Source organism: Orbicella franksi, chromosome 14 (genome assembly GCF_964199315.1).
Source record: "Orbicella franksi chromosome 14, jaOrbFran1.1, whole genome shotgun sequence".
NCBI lineage: Eukaryota > Metazoa > Cnidaria > Anthozoa > Scleractinia > Merulinidae > Orbicella > Orbicella franksi.
In genome coordinates, this window is record NC_138158.1 from 8,029,001 (window position 1) to 8,052,675 (window position 23,675).

Here is a 23,675-nt window from a genome sequence, read left to right on the forward strand (position 1 = left end):
TGCTAGGTCAGATACGAGATACGACCTTAATTAAAGCACTCTATCAAATGACGTTCTCGATCATGAAGCCCTATGTTTTCAGAGAGAAAATTAAAATTCCTTCATCCTAAAGAAAAAGTGCAAATGGTTTCCGGCATACAATCAGTGCATGATTATATTATCGCGTGACCCTTTCTAGTGACAGATTCGCTCTATGTTATTTCCCTGACGAGGCGTATAAATTTCTGAAATCTTAACACGTTTAAACTTCCGAAGGTTCAGCCTTTCACAGCCACTGACAGGTTCATCAATCGACTTCGTCGCACAGAGCTGAAAATGAGTTTGAAATTTTCCATCGCTTGCGGTCTGTTCCAGTTGTTGCTCGTGATTCTGTTTTCCGTCCTGACCAATTATGGTGACCATGCTTCTCCACCACACAAACGCAAGGGAGCCACAGACACCTCTGCCAATGTCTCTGAAACGCTGCCCGTGAACGATGTCAGCATTTATTATCCAAGTAAGAGCTAGGGATGTTAAGTTTAATTTCTTGCAGTACTTGAGATATAAAGCGCTGCTGCGAGATTTTAGCTCAATTTTATGTAACCATCTGAAATGTTGTAGACTACAGCTGTATGTGCGTCTCCTCACGGGACATGAGATGGGTGGTGGAAGGAAAGAATAAGAAGGCAGAAGGGAGAAAATACTTCTAAATTGGCTCTTTGGGTTTTCTTGCGGCTTTTTGAAGAGTTTATGCCATAACAGCGGTGTAAGCGTCAGGTTTTGACCTAAAAAATAGGTGGCCGGGGGCAAAGCTGGGTACAGCTGGCCCAGCCCACCACGATAAAAACAGACTTGACCTTTTCGTCTTCTTTTCTCCTTGACGAATAACGAGGTAGTTTTACAGCCTCGGCCAGTTTGCTCGCGACTTTCCAAGCCTGTACAAGAGAATTGACAAAAATTAATAATAAGACAGACAACTTCAGGGTCGGCCAACGCCCAGTTTTTATCTTGGAAGAATAGAAGCTGAGGTAATCATGCGATCACAGGATTCCTCTTCTATATTGCGCACATAAAATCTACTATATATATATATCTTAAGCCGCTGTTTTTATCAAGAGCTTCCCAATTTGAAAAAAAGGTCAATGGTTTGTACGTGAGGTTATGTGTGTCAGAAACTTATTATGAGTGGTGTAAGGTTGCGAACATGGCAGCTTATATTAATTACACCAAACCCCCACACGTAGGAATAAAAATATAGGTTGAGTTTGAGGTTGAGCTCGGGCAACAACTTTGCCTAGTCAAAGCCTCTAAACTCCGTGAGTTCCGTTAAGTCATTTTGTTGGAAATTCAAACGAAGAACAAAAACAAACAAAAAGTAAATAATGAGAAGCCTGGAAATGTTTTTATTTCTATTTTCTGTTGGCAATCCTGTCTTGAAACTTATCCTCCTCAGTTTGTAACAATCCTCGTTTATTTTCGGTTTTTTAAGACTTTTTTGGAAGTTTTACCGCTTGGTGAACTATTATTAGAAGTTTTGTTCAATTTGAACGAAATGTTGTACATAAAAAAGAATAGCTTATGATGTCGTGACATGACTCCTTTCAAAATGCAAGTTGTTTTCAATGTGAAAAACATGGGATTATCGCGACTTGATTACCGGAAGTGGTCCTGCTACTTGCCGCAGCTAATCGCTTAGGGCCTATTGACAGATGCACGTAAAGGAATGCACGGCAATGAGCGGTATACTCAAACAATAAATTTAATATCCCAGCTGACCAATTGTTGGTATCTTGCCGCCTCCAGCTGCACTATAAGACACCCGAATGATACCTACTTCTCCGATTAGCAGAGACACTCCAAAGGAAATCCCAGGGATTTTGGGAAACAAGGGAACATGGTCACTTTGAACTGGGGAACAAGGGAACAATACAGAATATCTAATTAAGGAAGCAAGGGAGCATAATCATATTAAAAGGGGATCACCGGAACAAAACATAATCTCGTTCCCAGGTCCCTCTCTTGTCCTCTCTCGAGGGAGAAAGAGAGAGGAACTTGGTAACGAGATGTTCGCAGTTATTATCGTTAATTCTTTTCGCAGGTGACAAATAGCTTTTTCGTTGTCAGACAAACAAAAAAAATTCTCAATGACGAAGGGAAAGCCATGTGCTTAACATTTCGCTTACATCAAGACCCGCCAAGACAAGTGATTCGGTACACAAAATAGGATAAATTCTAACCTGTGAGAAGGGGTTCATGGAAACTGACCAAGCAGAGGTTACAAATATAGACCGCGTGCTGTCTGTTTTTTCCTAAGCATTGGGAAGCCCTAGCTACGGTAAAAGGGTTTTCCGATAAGAAGCGATTCAAATAAGACGAAGATGAGAAGGGATCTCAGAACATCCTGCCTTTTTTGCGTTGCGTCCGCGAAAAAATAATGCTCGTCGGAAACCTAACAGGACAGGCTGACTGCAAGAAGTGGCTTGTGCATTTTGTTTGTGCGTATTTTATTAAGTCATGTTTGTCTTTCCAAATTACACTCAAAATCGGGTGATTTCCTATCCAAATTACACTCACATTACGGGTCCTACAGGCCCATGCAATTTTGTAAACTTTCAATGAAATTGACTCGAGTTTATTATTATTTTTAAATTCTAAATCACACTTGAAATCATATGATTACCTGTACTAATCATAACGAATTATACAGCAGATTTTGCAAAAAATTGCTCTTTTGGAATCCAGGGGTAACTGGCTCATCGAATCAATACTAATTCATCTAATGCAAGGACTGTTTAGTTGGCAAAAACTTAAAAGATAATTTATCTTTTGACCGGCGACAGTCCCTACCCGGGCTGCCATTATAATGCCACATAACACAAAGGCTTGGGAGGGGGCTGCAACCCCCCTCCCCTCCCCCCCCCCCGCCTTAGTTTTGAGCAGCATCTTTTTGGTTGTTTGGTTGACTCGTCATAAAAATAATAGAATTGAAATTTTTAAAACGTAGATGTTTCACTCCCACCTGATTGGCTGTTTGTCAAGTTAGGAACTGAGATAATGTACATTACGCGACTAGGTATACAGATTTTATATCATTTCTTCCACTCCCAAACGCTGAGGTAGGTGTGTAACATGACACTGGTATTTTTCTTGAGATTCAACAATTTCATCTTTAAAATTAAAAAGTCAGTTAGTGTAGCATGTAAATACGTAAACAATCAAAATATTCCCATAAAACAGAAACCAAACAGAAACAGAGACCAGCGCATGGTATGGATCAAGTTTGGTGACCTTTCCCAATGAAAAGTGGGGTTTTGTGTGTACCGTTCGGCAGTTTTTGATTAACAGGCCGTTGTTGATAGGTTATTTTGGCAGTTGGGACGCGCTTAAGTGACCGTTGCCATTGTGAAGAGGTGGCCGTTGTAGAGAGGTTAAAATAAAAGTGAATGTATAGCCCGTTCACCGGGAAAAAAAAGGGGGCCGTTGTAGAGAGGTGGCTGTTAGTAGATGTTCGACTGAGACCCTTTCACTCGGAAACTCGCGTGGTTGTTACTTGTAGACAAACAGGATGAAAGTGTTCTATTCCGAAAGGCTGACTCTTGTTTTTCAACGGCCTGTTTCCCGAAATGTTATACCTCGATGTTCAAAGTTCATATTGCGTGGTCTGATGTGAAAGTTCTGTGATTGGACCAAAAGTCCAGTTATGTAATCAATTTACTTAACTTGATACAATATTGCAAAAGTTAGGCCCCATCCCACACCACACGGGAGAAAGTTGAAAACGCAGCTTTATTTCTAAAGTTAGGCCTACCGTCTACACTAATCCGTTATGAAAACGGAGCTTTTCGTAAACGCTGCTTGAACCGGGGGAATTTGAAATCGCCGGCTTTGCGTTTTAATGTGGACGAGTTTTCCTAAAACACAAATCCAAAATGACCGGTGATTGTTACGTTGTAAACTTCGGCGTCGTGTGGAAAGAAAACATTTGATACGTTTTCAGAATGTAAACGCCGTTTACAAATTTCTCCGGCGCAGCAGTCGCCCATTTTTCTCAAGCAAGAAAAATCGAAAAAATAGATGGCAAAAATAATCAAGTGATGAATTGAAACTGATGTTTTACCGAAAATTATTCAACCTCATCGACATTTTCTATTGACTACAGGTAGGCTTAAAAATTGTTTTTCAATCTACACCGCCCTACTGTCCATGCATGACAGTCATTCGGGTCGAGAAATACCCTCCTGGAGGTACCGGTTCAGCAATCAAAAACGTGATACATTTGCAGTATTTTGAAACGCGCGCCTTCACTTAAACTTTGAAAGTAATGCAATCGGCAATCACGCCCTTTGTTTTTGATTGAGTGTCATGTAACTCAAACCAAGGCACTTGCCAATCACAAGGGACAAAGACCATCCATCCAAAACTCGAAGTGAATACATGTAGCTGATGCGAAACGCGGGAAAACGAGAGCGAGCGCCTGAGTGGCGACCGCTTCTCACTAGGGGACAAAGCATGAGTCTTAAACGATCTTTTAGCTAATCGCTTATTAAACGTAGCAATGCAAAAGCATGCAAAGCGAGTGCGAATGAAATTATTTAATTGATATCCATCTAGAGGCCAAAATCCAAACTAGGACTTGCGAAGAACAAAGTCCAAGTAAACATCCGAGTCCAACTAATCAGGTGGACATTCAATTTTACCTCCAAGTATAGGAACCTTGAAAATAAAATACGCACTTATGTAAAAATTTCTCTGTCCTTGGACTCTGCATGCTTAGATAGCCTGTTGAGCTCTTTGAGAAGTTCTTTAAAAGTGATTGTAAGCGATCTCTCCACTAAGCGACCCAAACGACCTTTAGGGAAATACCCAATGCTCTTCTAATTCTATTGTTTTCTATAAAGTTCTCTTATAAGTGACCTAACACTCAAAACATTGCGATTTGTGTTAGTCACCATAAACTATACACTACCTGATCATATTTTAATACCGTAATATGACATTGCCTAGTACTGTTAGTTGATAAAAATCACACGAATTAAGAGTGTACATGGATGATTTATGGTTCTCTTATAGTGGTTGTTGTTAAATTGGTCTTTGTTGTTGATTCCTAATCGCTTTAAATAGCGCATATTGCTATAAACAGCCGATGACATCCATCTTGGGTAATCCCCAAAAAACGCTATTTGATTGCACGTTAATTAAAATAAATAAATAACAGAATTACATTAATGATGTGACTAACTAACACGAGATCGAACCATGGTACAAATTCGAAACTCCAGTCCAAAACGAATCAAACTACGTAACGGACTCCAGTATAAATTTCAGAAAACTTTCACACTTCGCTCTCGTACGGCTAAACTTCGTCGCAGGTTCCATTACCGAGCTAGTTTTTAGGAGCTGAAGATGACCAAGAAATTTTCCATCGCTTGCGGCCTGTTCCAGCTACTGCTTGTGATTCTGTTTTCTGTCCTGACCAAGTACGGCGACCATGCTTCTCCGCCACATAAGCGCAAGGGCGCGCCGGACACCTCTCCAAATGCCTCTGAAACGCTACCCACGAACGATGTCAGCGTTTATTATCCAAGTAAGAGAGTATTTTAAGTAGAATTTCATATAACACTTAAGATAAAATAAGCTTTTAGTTGTTGTCCCTTAATTGAAATGATCTGACATGTTCTTGATGACTCGCTTGTTCTCCACGGAGAACGGTTGGGAAAAGATACCTTGGTATGGGTGGCAGAGGTGAGTGTAAATAACTCCCAAAGTGCCGTTGTTTCAAAACATCTCCGGCGTTTTACGCATTTGGCCGATATCAGCCGCGGCAATTTTATATTTTAGTCTCATATAGCGTCTATCTTTGGAAAAACGTAAAAACAAGATTAAAAAAAGAGCGCAAATCGCTAAACTGAAATTGAACATGCTGTGAGGCGCGGGAATAATTCTTTTTATTAAGAACTTTGGAATTTGGAATCTCGATCTATCTCTTTTTAACGTCGAAAAATTATGTGCTTTGCAAACTTGACTGATTTGCGGAATCATGCAAGATCAAATAATTGTGAAGTCAGAAACATGACATTCTCATGACAGGTAAACCGATTTTGTTGTGAAAATTGATACGGTTGTTTTGATACAGTTGCTGGCATGTTGGGGTCATAAGTTCGGCTTGTGCTCGGCTACCTCCCAAATCACTCGTTTAAAAATCAAATTCCACCAAAATCAAATTGAAGAAACATTTGTGTCAATTATCAATCATTTCATTAATTCATTCAGATTAATTAATTAGTTAAATCATTCTTCGTTCATTCATTAATTGATCAATTATTCGAAGTCCATCGAGTCTTAAGTCCATCGAAGTCCATCGAGTCTTCAAGCTGTACTCCAGGTACAGCTTGAACTGAAATGCGAATTCAAAGGGTTTGTCGCAAGAAGCTAAAAATGGGCTTGAATTTTTCCATCATTTACGGTCTGTTCCAGGCACTGCCTCCGATACTGTTACCCGTCATGGTCGATTACCGTTCTATAAGCTTCCTTCTCTACTGCCCAAGCAGCAGGGCTCCAAAGGAAAAACTCGCAACGACACTCCACATGTGCCCGAAACGAAAGCTGCGAACTCGAATGACATCACCATTTACTATCCAAGTAAGGGTAATGTTTACTCTGATCTATTGAAATATCGGAGATAAAACATGGCTGTATGGTGAGAAATATTGATAATGATCTCTGTTAACAATGTTTGTGGCAAGAGCACGTGCGTCCTTGCGGGAGGATGGGTTGGGGGGCGTCGATGGGGTGGGGGAGAGGGTACAGCGTGGGCGGGGATGAAGGAGGGATACGGTAAGAAGTTCTCGAATTACCTCAACTTACACGTTAACGTTCTACCTACGTTTTGCGTTTTTATTCGGTGTCACTTCTGGGAATATTCTGTTTTGGTCTGAAATCAAGCATTTACAAACCAGGTGTCAATCATGCGAGTTTACCGTTGACCGTGCAAGCCCAGTCTCTCTACAATCATACCCAAAATTCTTGAAGTATATTTGGTCTATTATTCCTGTGAAATTGTTGTCCATGCCAGTTCTAAACATTTTTACAACCTGACTGAAATAACTCGAAAGTTTTCAAACATGTGCCGTACCTACGGACAGAAAAAAAAATGGCGGAACTAAACACGTCTCAGATATTTACCTCTTTGGGGCCAGGGCCTACTTTTTGTCTAAGACGAATTAGAATGAATAATGAAATAACCCGAAGCCAATAACTCTTAGGAAGAGTAAATTAAATTTATCATGTCTTGAACAGTTGTCTGCACAGTATCCCAGGACCTTGCAATTGAAGAGGTAATTATATTTCTAGCTAAGTAAGGTCATGTGTATTTCTAACTGAAAAGCCAAGGTCGGAAACTCCAAAGATAAGTGTTTAACCTCAAACTTGTGATGTATATGAGATCTTATCGAGCACGTATTTCGAGCACAAGGTACATCACATTTCAGTAAAGCTCTTTCCGGTCCCAGAATGTATTTGAAAAACTAAATCCAAACAAAAACAAAACTATATTTATCTCCATATCGTTCGGTCAGCAACTATTTAAGTAGTCTCACGTGCATAAAACGTGCAAGGGTCACTTATCTTGTCAGGCGAGAATTTCGTCGTTCAATACGATATGGCATACCCCTCTACAACATTTTATTGTCCCGCGTGGACGACAGTCTATACATTCACTCTTATTTTATCTGCCTCCTCCACAGGCTTTTCGTGTTTTTTTCTTAGCGCAAAGAGCGATTGGGTGACTGGGAGTGAGCAAAAGGCCGCAAGCGGGAGCTGGTGGCGAGTGAAGAGCGCGAGCGCAGGGTGCGATGGGAAGGGGAAAAAGAGAGAGAAAGAAAAGTCGCTTCGCGTTTCCTCTCCTCCCCATGATTCCCTGCGCCACATAAAACACATCCCAATGTAAAATTCTCATTGTACCTGAAGAAGGCTGATTTGGCCAGCCGAAATATAGTACACCTTCAAGTGACGTTCCCGTTCTCTTGCTAAATCAGCCTATTAGGAATCCAGGGAGCACTTGGTTAGTGCTCCCGGGTCTTGATGGGACTCGGTCCGTGCACGGTTCGTCCACTCATTACTCAACAACAGTAAAAGCCAATGTAGTGTCTAATTTCAATTTTTTACTCCACATTTTACCAATACAGAACCTTGTTTTACCCGAAACACATATCGTTTTATTATATTTTAAATCAAAACCACTTTGCCTGATTAATGTAAATAAGAAAAACGTCAAAATCTACAAAAATTGCCAAAATTTAATAATCATTACTTTACTTCTGCACTGACAATAAGCGAAAAACAAAATCAACTTCTGTTTTATCGTTTTTCGTTTTATGTACAGATTTAAACAGAAAAACGAAAACTACAATCGACTTCTGTTTTATCGTTTTCTGCTTTTTGCCCAAACTAAAACAAATAAACGGAAAACAAAAATCAACTTCCGTTTTATCGTTTTCTTTTTTTTTTTTGCGCAAACTAAAACAAATAAACGAAAAAGCAAAAATCAACTTCCGTTTAATCGTTCATTTGTTCTTTGCCTAAACTAAAGCAAATAAACGCAAAATAAAAATCGACTTTCGTTTCACTTTTTTCTGTTTTTCTTTTTGCCCAAACTAAAACTGACAAATAAACGAAAAACAAAAATCAACTTCTGTTTTATCGTTTTCTGTTTTTTGCCCAAACTAAAACAAATAAACGAAAAAACCAAAATCAACTTCCGTTTTGTAATCGTTCATTTGTTCTTTGCCTTAACTAAAGCAAATAAACGCAAAATAAAAATTGACTTTCGTTTCACTTTTTTTCTGTTTTTCTTTTTGCCCAAACTAAAACAAATAAACGAAAAAACAAAAACCAACTTCCGTTTTATCGTTTTTTTTTCCCAACAACGGCCTGTTAATCAACGACTGACGGACGATGAATACATTTTCTCATTTTGTTTTTATTGTCAAAAAGGTCACGAAACTTGATCCGTACTGCGCGTAATTAGTTTCTATTTCTTTTTGGTTTCTGTTACTGACATATTTTGACTGTGGTCCTTATATATATGTTACAGTGAGCATTTTTTAAGGTAGGGTGCTTTCCATTCAACCAAAATTTCCCGAACTTTCGAAACGGGGCCAAATGGTATCGAAATCTCTTAGGAAAGGTAGAACCATTCGAACGAAAATTCTGTAAATTTCGGGGGGAAATCAAGCGGAAATTCTCGGCAAGATTTTTTTTTAAATAGGGTATACCTAGCCTCAACAACGAGGTTGTCTTCTTTCACACGGGAAATTTGGGGAAATTCAAACCGAAACTTTTGGTCGGATGGAAAGCATCACTAGTTCCGAGTCACCAAACCCGAGTAAACATTATTTGTGTGCAAAACTCGCGTTTTTTAAAATACTTCACAGGTCTTTGCATAGTTTCCTCAGAGGGGGATCCAATCAAGTAGATATGTGGTGGCCTTCGAAGCTTCATGAAAGCTCAAGGCGACTAGAAGAGTGACTTTTCCAGCGAAAAACAGTTTAAAATCCTCAATTCCGTCACAGACTCTCTCAGCCTTCCTAATTTTCTTAACCAGTTTGGCATTTCTGTTGCAAGGATGTTTTACATTCCCGTTAAGTCGCCTTGGAGTAATAGGTTGATGGTCAAGACTCAATTTTTCAAACAACTGATACCGAATGCAAGTTTTTTGTTGCGTTACACTGATCTATTTGCTCCTTGATATCGCAATATCCCGTGGAATTTTTCAGTTTCACTTTAGACAAAAAAAACTAATTCGCTTCTGTCAAAATTTCAAACCTCAAATAATTCGTTCTTGGCGTCAGTTCATTATAAGAAAAGGAAGCCTTTAATGGCACCGATTCTTGCCACGTACAAAATTACCTTTAAATTGAAGGAAACCTGAATCGAAAATAATAGTTTTATTAATTCCCCGAATAGAAAACCACTTCCAAATGGCATAAAAATATGTGAAACTAAAAATCACAAAATTAAACTTACCGCAAAAATTTAGGACCTTCGTACTCGGATCGGTTACTTGTTAAATGACTGTAAACGTCGACAGTTTCAAATTTCACCAGGTGTTGTGTTTCTGCGCGTAGAAATTTCTATCGTGACATTACCCCGCCCGACTCAGTCTTGCCTCGTCCCTCGTATACTCGTCACTCATTCCACTTCGGCGTTAAACGAGGAGCTGAAAATGGGCTTGAAGTTTTGCATCGTATGCGGCCTGTTCCAGGTGTTGCTTGTGGTGTTGTTCTCTGTCCTGGCTGATTATTCCGACCATGCCTCTCCGCCACACAAACGCAAGGGCGCAACAGACACCGCTCCCAATGCCTCCGAAACGCTGCCCGTGAATGATATCTCCATTTATTATTCAAGTAAGAGCTATGTTCATTTTGTTTTCTTATAATTCTTGACCTAAAATGCGCTCTGTTAATTTTTATCTTTTTTATTCATATGATGTGTCTTCACGAGTCCTCCAGGCTTTCGAAACAAGAGTGTCTGTTGTTTAATTGAGCAACAGTCGAAATATACAGACCTTTATAAGAATTTATACGAAATAAAACGGTTATAATCTCAAATCTAAAGTTCCGAGCCTTAAAAACGGCTCAGCTTGCGTGTTAGTCGGGGTTTTTTTCTTTTTTTTCCGACGTTTCCCCGGCCTTTGAGGTTTCAGATTGATTCAGACTATTTACTTCAGTGATGCCAGACGGCAAAACAATTGAACTAAAAAAAGACATATCATAAATTGACCCAGAAACCACATGGGAAACAATGAAATAAACAAAGACTGCCTAAAGACAGATATGAGGTCAAGGGTTACTGGAATACTTTCTAGAGAAAATGCAAAAGGAATAGAAATCCTGCCGATCGAGGAGAAACCTCGAGTGCAATTTAAGTGACTAGTCGGCCAGTTTAGCTCCGCAGTAATTACAACCAGTCGGATACAACCATTAAGCCGTGAGATTACAGCTGTAATCGCATTCTTCGAGGCAAACGAGCTGAGAGGCTTTCATCGATGTGCGAGTCGTTGTAAAAGCAAGGTAGATTTTGGCGAGTTATTACCCAGAAAACCACTTCAATTGCGGTCTCGAATCTTCGTTATTTATCAAAGTGTCTGGCGACAATAATATCGAACCAGAAATGTGGAAGGCGTCAATTTAATATTTAAAGACATTTAATCTTTAATTATTAAATTTACACGTTTGCCACAAAATTTTCTAAGCTTTAGATAGACTAGATAAAGATTAGAGGATTTCCATCTACTTGATCAGATGATGGTGGGACGTGACTACATCAAGTGCTATTAAGTTATAATCTTTCCGATTTTCGTGGTTTTTGTCACGTCCCGCGAAAGAAATTCAAAAATTCCCCCTAAATATTTCCCGCAAAAAATCTCAGATTTTGCCAAACGTTCTTCCCTCTCTTTTGGGTTCTAAATAGAAAGCAGACCTTATCCAAAAGTTTATCAAGCGACAGCGGAGCTATAAAAGCAAAGCAGAGCAGAACATACTATAAGCAATCTTGATTAGCTTGTTTGGCAACTCTGCGATATCTTGTTATACTTGTACGTCGGTTTTCAAGAGGAATTGCGGAAACGGTATTGAGGCGTTGTTACAAGCATGTGATTCCTCTTGACCGCAACTAGCTTTAAAAAAATGCAGAAATAAATTCCCTGCACGGATCGGAAGCCGTGCTAGACTCTCCCTATGGCAAAATTGCGTCCCGCGAAGTATAAACTAAATTCTGTCAAACACAAAGGATCACCCTCGGTGTTATGTTGTGAAATATGATATAGCTGTTGATATGTTCTTTTATGTTACCAGCTGTATTGGGGTCATAAGTTCAACATATTTGTTAGTTATATCTGCTAAGCACTTGACGGGCTATTGCAGCAGAAACAAAGCTAATTAATGAGTGTTATCACTCGATCGACGTGGTGTGTTCTTTTTCTACTAAAATATGAGTTGGAAAGTTGTAATTTCTGTCTCATATATGGTCAGCAAAATCTCATCGATTCCGTTCACCACTGCTGGCGCCCATGTCTGGCCCCAGTCCCTTGTAGATGAAAGCGTCTAATCAGGGGCTCAGGGGCTCCCGGTCTAATTGAAACACGACTCACAACCTGCTAAGGAAACGTTAAAGCAAAAGAAATGCCAAAAGCGCAGACTTTCACAGCAAGGATACCCGAATCATGAACACTTGACATTCTTTGTACATTGCTTTTTGGGGAGAATAGTACTTTTCTATGAATCACATGTACATTTTTAATACACCTAAATTAAGCTATTATTTCGATCAAAATCGCACGTCCTCTGTCCATTTTAAGATCGAGTAAATGCACGCAGATGCTTTACCTTGATTCATACGGTAGATTCACTACTAACTTTGTTTAGGTTTTTTGAATTCTTGAAATCTATCCTCATTGGCAACAAGGGTCATACCGTGATCTTAGTCAAGCGATCTCTAAGAATAAGATAATCAACTCACATTTGTAGGATTTCTTTCCCGACAAAGGGTTTCTCATTACAGTAAAAGGAAAACACGAGTTCGCACTGATAACGCTGCAGTTTTACGACGAAAAAGTGTCGATTTTGCGTGGATACGTACCGAAACCTTAGGGGTGGAGCATTTGACCTTGGAGGGAGGGAGTGGGTGATAAAAAATTAACAAACATATTCTGCAAGAACACTTGTCCAAAAAAAATTAATGTTCACTTCCACTGCCGAAACAAAATTCACACACGTTCAGTGAGCCGAAAACAGCATTTTGCTACATGGAGGAAAAAAAGGTTATGCTTAGACAAATCGCGAGAAAAACATTTCCCAGTGCATGAAAGCCGGTTAAAAAAAAAAACTCGTGCCTGCATGCCCCAGATTTTGAAAAGAATATAACTGTTTTGAGAAATTTTCCTTTCTCTAAACGGCAAAACGTTAATTAGCCAAAACACAGCAGAAACAGTACTAGCCGTATGTTCGATGCTGATAACATTTCTGTAAGAAGTGATGTATTGTATCTGGTGTTATTGCCTGCAGTCTGGCTCCAAAATTACTTCAACGCCATCAAAGTCAATAAAACAGAAATGTCATATGCTATAATCTAAGAATATTTACAAGAAAATTTTCAGCCTAAAATCTGCAGAAAAATCAGTAAGAATATTCACCCTGGGCCGGAAAAAAACAATATTCTTATAGAAAAAAAAAGTGTATGTAAATCCGCTAAAAAGAGTATTTTTCTTTTATTTGCACACATTGGAAGAAATCAAAACTCAACCAGAGTGAATCATAGAGTGGTTTCACTCAAGTGGCCTGTAGCCATGCAAATATATTGGAACATAACGAAGTGTTTACAGAAGAAAAGTTCAACTCTCACAGGATTGGTTTGTTACAGCAACATGGCCGCCGTTTCATTGTTTCGGGACACTATAGTTGCCATGACGCCATTTAAAACGCTCTATGACCAGCGCGTTGTAATATGACTGAGTGGCAGCTAGTAACAATAAACCAGCATTTAATAATAACTAGCGGTGATTTATTTAAAATAATATCGGCCGTAATTTGAGCTATTTTAAAAGGAAATCATCTAAATCCCCTAAAAATGGGTGGGGGAACGACCATCTAGTTTTAAAATGATTTGGAAAGGCTTCGAAAGGGTCTTCGGAAGAGAATATTTTAGATCTAAATATCTATCGGCAAAGGACGACTTTATGCGCATCTTTTGTTACAGATACAAAGTCCTAGCAACATTAGTATTATTCCTCCACCACCTCTCCCGCCCAACCCCAAACGGTCTGGCAACTATTTTTATCCCGTTCTTTTCTTGTAAGTGTTTTGCGTCAGCCAAATTTGCAGGTATATAACAGTTCACAGTTGAGCGATTTTACTCACTACTACCAATCTTTAACTTCATGTAGATGTCTTTCATCGCTCTCTTACGACCTTTGCTCTATTTACTTTTCCTATGAATCATAGCATTGAATTTCCGAAAATTTTGCGGCCATTTTTTTAAACATATCTCAAAATCCATTCGCAATGCAATTAGAGGTCGAATTGATATCACCCTGTGGCGAGGCAACGATTGCCATGCATACCAGTCATTGACGCGAATCATTAATGATTATGCAAAACATCGTAAGAGATTTGTGAATTTGAAAACAAGATGGACGACACCCTAGAAATGACAACTTCGCTGCGAATACCACTTAGATCGGGCAGCCCAATAAGGAAGCAGCCACGCAATGGAACCGCAGTGAAATTTACGCTTCTGTTATTGTTATTCCAATCTATCCTTGTGGTTTTGTTCATGATTCTTACTGATTACGGCCAACATTCGCTTCCGCCCCAACGCGTCAGCGTGCAAGAGAAAGTTGTCGGTAATAACACAACTCAAACAGAGGTAATGGAAGGAGAAAAAATAGAAGTCAACGATATTAGTCTTTATTATCCAAGTAAGTAAACATTTACACTTTTCTCCGTTGGGTTTCATCGCGTGAGGGCTGTAGTTTCACCGACATTGAAGCGTGGAAACTGAGCTGTTTGAAATTATTTAGTACACGCTAAAGAATGGGAGTTTTGTTGATTGATCATGACCTCCTCAGGGTCTTAAGGTGTATGCAAATTTAAAACAAAGTTTCGTTAACTTTTTGGCGTATTATCAGGAGCTCTCGAAAGTTTTGCTCAATATGGATTTCGTTTGAATGGTCACACACTGCCTAAGGTTTCATTCAACAATGTCATCTTGAAAAGCACAATATCAGACAATACCACATCCCAAGGGGGGAGCGGTACTCCTTTAATCAGCTGTGTTGGTCACGTGTCATGCACAAAAGAATCTCGATTATGAGCTGTTTTGGTCTGAAATGGGATATTAATTGTGATCATTTTGCTTGAAATTGGGTATGTTTTGATTCTGGCTTGGAATTGGGTCTAAGGTTTAGTCGAACTGAACTATTTTTTCTTCATCAAAATCAGGGAATATTAAGGTGGTTTTATACCTAAAAATGTTTTTTTTTTTTGCAAAACAACTCTGTGGAACAGTTTTGGTATCACGTTAAAGGATTTTGCACTCTGACTTCAAAAATGAGCTTTTCCAGGTCACGTGCCACGATAGTTAATGAATAACTAGCTCCTAAGTGTTAAAAAGTGGTGTTCATTATAAACACGATAACGTAATAATGAATGGTTCGCGAAGTATAGAATTAAGTTCATCCTGTCCATAAGCAAGTTGTCCAGGAGACAAACCTCAGAAAACAGTGTTTTGAGGGGGTTTTTCTCGTGAAATGTTAAAAAAGTATACTAACATTAACTAATATTAACTATTTTAACTAAATAACAGGGCAAAATTTCATAAATTGTAAATTTTGGAGGTTTAAGACCTAGATAATTGTGTCCTTCATCAATGTTGAAAATTTGACAACATTCGGTTAAAACCCAGTGGAGATATCGTGTGCGAGATATTGATGATCCGTCTATTTGGTCATTTTGAGAAAAAAGGCTTTAAACTTTTACTTCGGTCTCCGAGAGCCCAAATTAGCCCTATGAACTAGGGGGGGGGGGGGTGAGGTTAGGGGCAGGGGGAGGGGTATATTTAAAGGTTTTACATAAATGTTTCATTGAACACCCGAATACACACCAGTCATAGAAATGTTGACCAAGTATAAGGAGCGTATAAGATGGTAGAAGAAACAATGTTCAGGACCATGATGTAAAATTCTCATAACTACACATCTTTAAAGCGTTTGTGTAAAGTATCATTAAAATGTACTGAATTGAATCCATTTTGTGAGTACTTTTAGACTGTAAACAATGGTTGCTATGGGTGTTGCTATGTTGAAATATAGCTAGAAGTGTTCAGATTTCTTAATTTAAACGTAAACTCAGGAGTAATTAGAGGAAAATCGTTTCAAAATACGATTTACAAATGGACAGGGATGTTGAATCTTCATGTTCCAAAAAAATGGTTTTTTTTTGGAGAAAAATTCATATCTGAGAGTATAAGACCCCCTTAAGCCTCCTCTCAAACTGTTACTCAGACGAGAGTTATCGCTGGTCAACTGCGTTCGGGTATTAGAGATGTGAACTGATTTCATAGGTCTGCAATAGGGTATGGATTGTAGATTCAGTTCTGAGATAGGGCATCATCGATCGAAAAGAATTCCAAGAAACAAACAGCTCACACCCACAAAACATTTCTGGGAGTATACCGCTTCCCGGTCGCCATGAAAGTACTGCTCAATAGCTCTCATTTGAGTGGCTACACACGAGGGTTTCATCCGCGGACTTAAACTGAGGTAGAACCATGCACTTAGTAAAGCGTAATAAATTACAGTACCACATGAAAGTACTCTCAATAGCTTTCATTTGAACTGGGCATTTGAATGGCCTCATCTACAGACTAAAAGTAAAAGTAGAGCCACTTTTTGACGCGTAATAAACAGTACCAAATGAAAGTACTGCCCAATAGCTTTCATTTGAATGGTAACACACTAGGGTTTCATCCACAAAATTAAAAGTTAGAACCACCTTGTACAGCTTAATTAATAATAATAAGTAGCACATAAAAGAACTGCTCAATAGCTCTCATTCCGAAAATGGTTACACCTAAGGGTTTGTTTGACATAATGAAGAGAACCGCGTTGCATTACTGACCAGTACCTTTCATCCTTATGGTAACAAACCAGGGATTCGTCTTTGGGGGTGGTCTGTACGTTATTAAATGACGACATAAGATGTCTCTTTCTTCCTTACTTCCCTACTTATTGTCTTGTCATTTCAAGTAACATGTAAAGACTTGATTTCCACCCAGCAGAAACAGGCACCGAAATGGTATTTCCGCATCTGCTGGCTAAATTATAGAAAATTTGTTTAATTATCTTTAGCAGTTTCACAGTGATTTCCTTCTTTGCGACATGAATAAATGTAATAGCCAAACTCTCGCATGTAAGTAAAAACAAAGGTGTGGCTGACCAGAGCCCTTTAAGTAATAGGTTTTAAATTTGCTCCTGACTACGATTTTTCTATCAACAATTACTGTGTCTGGGTTTAAGACAATTCAAAGATCATTTGAAGATCAGTGAGCCGTTTGGAATCACCTAAGAAGTCGTCACATATAAGCATGCTTTTGCAAAAGTTTTCTCCTTTACATAATATTTATTTACTCGTACAGACCTGCTAGGGAAACGAAAATTGGTTTGAAAGATCATGTGGCTCAGGAAATCGGGGGTAAAATCACAGTGTTCGACTTTTGGCTCGACTTATCGGGAGGTTCGAAAAATCGAGGTTCGAGAAATTGGAATTCCACTGTAACTAACAATAAAGGCAAATTGGATTTACAAAGGAAAACAGACCCATCTCTCTCTTCGGTACCAGCCTGATGTCTTGGCGCTTTCACACTGCATGCTTCCCCCAAACAGTCCCCCCGGGGGTGGGAGAGGTACTCTACAAAGTTTTATACGGGGAGGCTCCGCCCCGAGGTCCAACCCCTTGCCCTTGGGAAAATAATTTTGAACGAGATACCCCTTGCTTCCGGGGGAGCCTCTCTGTATAGGACATTATGGGGAGTACCCCCAGGAAACAGGCATGTACCATAATCAAACTGTCGCGATATTGAACTTACGTTCTCTTTTTTTTTCTCACACAGTGTTCCAAGATGTTCATGTCATGATCTATGTCGGTTTTGGATTCTTGATGACCTTCTTGAAGAAGTATGGCTACGGTGCAGTCGGCTACAACTTCTTCATCGCCGCACTTATGACTCAGTGGGGTACCATCGTGACGGGATGTCTTAACCAGATTTACGCGGAAGGACACGAGCATATTGAACTCAGCATACAAACGTATATAAAAATTATTCTTTATCTAACCCTAAATAACAAAAAAGGAAATAAATTACGCTTATTTACAAAGGGTTAAAGGAAGAGAAGTTTTCACAGACAAATGAGGGTAATTTTTATCGTGAACCGTCAAAGGAAGTGTCCAATTTTCTATCTATTTGCACGTATTACAAACCTATGATTTTTGGTTAAATTAAAACTTTTATCTCCACGCATTGCAGACCTATGTTACTAGCCCCAACGTTGCTAGCTTGGTCTCCTTACAGACTACCACGGTAACTGATCTTGTTGTACTTGTCACCAAGTGTTTCCCAAAGTGAAATCCGTGAAGCTCCGGGAGATTTTCTTTAAAAGACAGGCGGTAACGAATAGAGAACAACTCTTCTGTGATCTGTTTTACCGAAAGTAAAGTTCTTATTTCTTTGCTTTCTTGTATTTGAACGCAGTTTGGTCACGGCGGAATTTGCGGCCGCTACAGTTCTCATTACCTACGGAGCTGTCCTGGGAAAAGTGAGCCGTCTGCAACTGCTCGTCATCGGTACCCTGGAAGTTGTGTTCTATGCTATCAACGAACTGATCGCTGTCGAGTTCCTCAAGTACGCTGATGCCGGAGGCTCGATCATCATTCACACTTTTGGAGCATACTTTGGACTGGCCTTGTCCCGGGTGCTTTACACCAAAAAAGCTTTAGACAACCCTAAGGAAGAATCAAACTACCATTCGGATCTGTTTGCCATGATTGGTAAGTCATCCCTCTCTTTCAAGTGAACTGCCTAGATTTTCTTTGTCATTGGAGGATGACGTCTGACGTCGTCACTAGCGCAATAGTAGGGAACTTACGAATCGACGACTTTCGCACGACGGCGCCTTTGGGTCACCATATAGTCCCGCGTCGTCGTCCTGTAGAAATTTGAATTTACGATTCGCAGTAAAGATGACGACGTTTATGCGCGAAAAAAAAAAACACAAGACAGACCAACAAAATGTGCTAGCTTGGCAGAAAAGAAAGCGCAGCTGTAAGTCGAGAAAAATTTGTGTGCTAAAAGATTAGGCTGGCTATAAGACCACTCACAACAACAGAGAAAAATCGCCAAGCTCTGTAGTTGAGCTATCTAGTCCTTGTTTCTAACTGTCGACACGAATGCTAAAAAGCAACTTTTTAGTCCTTTCAAATTCATTGTGCACTAGAAAGTGTCTTATATTTCAGTGAAGCGTGCTTAAAATGAAAGATTTTTCATACAGCAATTTGCTTTTTATTCATACCGTGTCGTGCTTTGACCGCTTTCAGTTTTGGTTGAACTCATAGCGTTCGCCATGGCACTGTAGAAGGTCGTTTCGTGAACGAAAACAGGCAAAAAAAATTAAAATCAACCGTCATCTACATGCCCCTAATGTGATACTTAAATTGTCTGGCAAAAATACCCGAGGTATCGAGAGAAATTTTTGAAAACTAACCTCACGTCCTCCTGTTTCCAAGACGCCGGCAAGTCGCTCTCACCAACGTCGTCGACTTTGGCGCGAAGCTGGCAAGTGCTCAGAAAGGCATGCGCAGTGAGCATGTCACGCAATCTAACGGCGCCGTCGTGCGAAAGTCGTCGATTCGTAAGCTCCCTAGTATAGCGCGCGCCTCCGATCCCGACGTTTCCGTCCCTACCCCACCCACCGAGGGATTCCCATATAATAAGCAGATAATGCTCTCATGCTCGTCGTACCATTTAGAGGTTACAAAAGTGGTTTTGGAACCTCTTAGGGTATTCACAGTTCCAGCGACCAATTAACAATTAGACCCGTAGCCCGCAAGGGCTACGGGTCAATAGCCCATGAGGCGAAGCCGAATGGGCTATTGACCCGTGGCCCTTGAGGGCGAAGGGTCTAACTGTTTAAGTATCACCCAACTAGTCGGACAGAAAAGGTAATAATAAAGTTAGCAAGTGCAAGTTGAAGAAATATTTATTTGGGAATAAAACGGAAGAAAGCGTCACGCTCGATTGCGCCAATTTCGCTACTCGATGACTATTACTAATAGTCCCCTAGTAGCGTAGCCAATCAAAATGCAGGATTTGCATTAGTCCACTAGTTGGGTGATACTAAGTGTAGTTAGATTTCACGCATCCTACCGAACCAAATAAAAAGCAAAAATGCGCCTCTAGTAGAATATTCCTTGAAGTACTTAAAGAAATAATTTCAATTGTTATTTTGCAATCAGAGATAGCGCAAGGAATTCTACGCTGTCACATTTGTCTGAAGAAAGCTATAGCTTCAGTCATAACTCGCGCCGACAAGGTTTTGACTCTGAGAAAAAAATTAACTGAATTGTAAGGTTCCTACGCGATATGTAGCTTATCATAGCTTTATTTCACGTCAAAATAACTATGCCCTTACCCTGAGTTTCGGTAAACGCCAAACTAATTAAAAAATATTTTCACTTTTATAGGAACTGTTTTCTTGTGGATGTACTGGCCTAGTTTCAATGCAGCTCTAGTTGCTCCTGATTATGTTGCCCAGCATCGCTCCGTCATCAACACTTACTTTTCACTTGCTGCCGCTTGTGTCACAACTTTCGCTCTGTCCCCTGTGTTCCAGAGAAATGACGGCAAGTGGAAGCTAAGCATGGTGAGTGATCATTCGCTAAACTCTCCTGATAGAATGATAATTTTCAAGTGGACCACTGAGAACTGCGAAAACCATTATCTGGATCAATTTTTTAAGAGTAACTTTTAAAGAAATCGTGATATAAAGTAGTTAGGAGAATTAAAATTTCGAACCTGTAAGTGATAAGCTATTTTTGCGATGGTTGTTACTTTTATCACTTTTATTTTATTTTTCAAAATATCTTTAATATAGTGACGTTCATCGTCTAATAACTTTTTTTTCGTTCCCAGGTCCATATTCAAAACGCGACTTTGGCCGGTGGCGTTGCCGTGGGAACAGCCTCCAACATGTCAATCAGTCCTTGGGGAGCTCTTTTGATTGGTTGCTCTGCCGGAGCACTGAGCACCGTTGGCTACGCTTACTTGACGGTAAGCAAAACTTGCCCGATTGTATTTTATCGAGTAACCTTGTAGGCCCGCAATGCGTCCAGAAAGACAGTGAAAGACCAAGTCACTTGAAAATTCGAACTGACAATTGAAGATTATTTTTAAAAAAAACATTATTGTCTTTATTTTGTACAAGTAAGTAGAACCAATGTTTTAAGCTGGAGCGATAATCTCTTGAATAACAGTCTATTCTCCTAATTACTCGTGTTTTATTCGCAGCCATTCCTGACAAAGTACACGAAAACTCACGACACTTGCGGCGTAAACAACTTGCACGGTATGCCGGGAATCCTTGGTGGTATTGCAGGCGCTATAGCCGCCGCGCATGCGGATGCCGACAAATATGGATACGATGGGTAAGCTTTTTTTTCTCGTGGAAATCATGCGAGTTCGGGAGAGGGGATTCTGTTTGAATAAAAGCGAGGAGCGGTAGTAAGTACCCGAGAAGAATAGTTTGGAAACTTGAGAAATGAAACATATAATTCCGCCGATAGTGAACTCACATTGAACTGGCTGCATGCTTGAGGGAGCTGGTCGCCTACTAAAGATGGTCGCTAACAAGTGACAAATTAAGAAATTTGAGTCTTACGTTAATTTTGGCTTTTAAAGAGAGGTGCCATGGAGAATCCTGGGGACCAGGAGCGCACGAAAGGAGGGACTACCGCCTGAACCCCAGGATTTCGCGCGGCTTTTATTTTTTCGCAGTTTTCTTTCGCGTCACGCAAGACGGACTAAGCGAGAGAGGGACTACTCGCGATCGTAGTCTAGAATAAACTAATCATTTGTGTCTTGATGTCTCAACGAGCTATATAGCTAATGAGTACTATCGATCCAAACAAGTTTATTCAGTGAAAATCTCTGTTCTTTCTTTTCAGTATGTACACTTTGTGGAGTGCCCGTGCCCCAAAGAAGAACTCCACTGAGTACTTAAGACTGACCAACTTGGGCGTGACGTTTGACGCAGGGGAGGGTCGCTCAGCCAAAGCTCAGGCTGGTTACCAGATCGCCGGATTAGCGGTCGCCCTTGCCATCGCTGTCCTCGGAGGAATTGTGACTGGTAACGAGTTTTGCTGTTTCTTTGACATAGAATAAGCGATGGGGCGTGGGTGTGAAATATTCGACTACTAAAATAAGGCAACCATCTTGAGACAATGCGAAAGGACTCAAGGCATTCGCGCGGTTCAGTTTAGTTTTCTCTCTGTTTTGTTTGCTTCTACTTGTGAGTTTTGCACTATGACTAGGCACCCATAGCATATTATTTAGGCTGACCAAACCTCCACTAGTCGCATCTCTGTTGTCACGCAACGTTTGTCAGGCAAGAGACGGTGCGTGACTACCCAAAACGTGACTCCGTAAGTCGCAGCAACAGTTTTTAGCAGAATAACTCCTCTGCTAATGAAGGCTGATTGGGCTGGTTGAAAGTGCTACGAGAGACGTGCGGAAAAATGCAGGGAGAATTTGTTTGAAGACAATGAGAATTAAAACTAATATGTGATTTTCTCTCCACATAGGCTTCATTGTGAGGTGGAAAATCTTTGATCCACCCAGCAGGGAACAAATGTATGATGACGAGGACTACTGGGAGGTGAGTGTTTCTTTTCTCTCTCTCTCGTTGTAGTTCTTGATAGGGAGTAAAAAATCAGATACATGACCCAAGCGCGTACGAAGTACAATTCTCGCACGCAGATGAATAAAGCATCGCGCGCGTTTATACGTTCTCGCGCGGAAACGATAACCAATCCCGGCAGTCTATGCGGCGACTGAAAATTGTAATATTGCTTTCTCCGTCAGGTACCATGCGAAGAGCCCAGCGACGATTTAGAGGTTGTACATGTTAACAAAGACGAAAGTGAGAACAAGCTCTGAAGGACCAGGACCAAGTCGAAGCTCTTTTACCATGGAAAATGTTCCATGGTATAATTTTTTTTAATTTTCTTCCATCCAATGGCACAACTTTGTTTTGTGCGACAATCTTACAACAAGCCTACAACATGAATTGGTTTCTGGTTTTGATACCTGCAAATTGCTTCCTGGGTATGGGTGCTTCCTAGTGTCGTGACACGACGTGAAACATCTGGAGTGATTTTGAAACATGCTTTTAAAGCCCGAAGAGAATCGTAACGTCAGGCGATGTTACAGGATTTTCAGATGCATAAGACAAAGTTGTACCGTTTAAATCGGCCCTCAGTCTGATTTGCAGCCGTTATTTGGATTGCCACGCAGTTGTTTCTTTAGTAGCGTGACAACTCACATAACGGTTGTCCAGAGACCAGTCAATTATTGGTCATTTGCATTTTTTTTTCTCTTTTTTCTTTCTTTTTTTGGCCATTTCTCGTCACGAACACCTTCGGGAGAAGATGGCTACATCTTTTGGCATTCATAATTGTGTTTTTCAGAATCCCTGAACCAAGAATTATTTTTTCATTTCACAAACTCACGAATGCATCTTTTTTTCTCTCAAAAAAGGATCGAAAAGTCCTTGGGTGTTTCCTCTAACACTCCTAAGATTGGACCATGTTTTATTCTTCATTGTTTAAAATTCAGTTACTTTCTTTTTCAATTTCTCTTCGCACATTAGCGGTGAAAAGTTCCTTAATTGAATCAATTACAAAACCAATGAAAAATGTGCTATTTTCATCTACAGTATCAAACTCCTTGAGTTTGGTACGGTGTATAGCTAGCTAGCAACAATATCAATCAATACTACAACTGTACATTGTTATTTAGAAATCAATTTTATTTTGAAAAGTTTTATACAGTATACAATTGATACTGCTCATAGCCTGCGGGCAAACTTTCTA

At 40.0% G+C, this 23,675-nt stretch overlaps 1 protein-coding gene across 5 annotated transcripts; it reads left to right on the forward strand.

The window, feature by feature from the left end:
* The first annotated feature begins 248 nt into the window (after positions 1 to 248).
* On the forward strand, positions 249 to 23,622 carry LOC145468458 (ammonium transporter Rh type B-A-like). 5 transcript variants are annotated; one of them, XM_081452191.1, is made up of 10 exons: positions 5,299 to 5,563; positions 6,454 to 6,618; positions 17,644 to 17,839; positions 18,283 to 18,578; positions 20,271 to 20,449; positions 20,719 to 20,856; positions 21,094 to 21,230; positions 21,750 to 21,931; positions 22,386 to 22,459; positions 22,666 to 23,622. In XM_081452191.1, the coding sequence occupies exons 1-10, from the start codon at positions 5,383 to 5,385 to the stop codon at positions 22,738 to 22,740; spliced, it is 1,623 nt and encodes a 540-aa protein (XP_081308317.1). In that variant the 5' UTR covers positions 5,299 to 5,382; the 3' UTR covers positions 22,741 to 23,622. The 5 variants fall into 5 exon arrangements, with proteins under 5 accessions (XP_081308322.1, XP_081308317.1, XP_081308320.1 ...); XM_081452196.1 differs by lacking the exons at positions 5,299 to 5,563; positions 6,454 to 6,618 and adding an exon at positions 249 to 496; XM_081452194.1 differs by lacking the exon at positions 6,454 to 6,618 and having other exon boundaries at positions 5,303 to 5,563.
* The last annotated feature ends 53 nt before the right edge of the window (positions 23,623 to 23,675 follow it).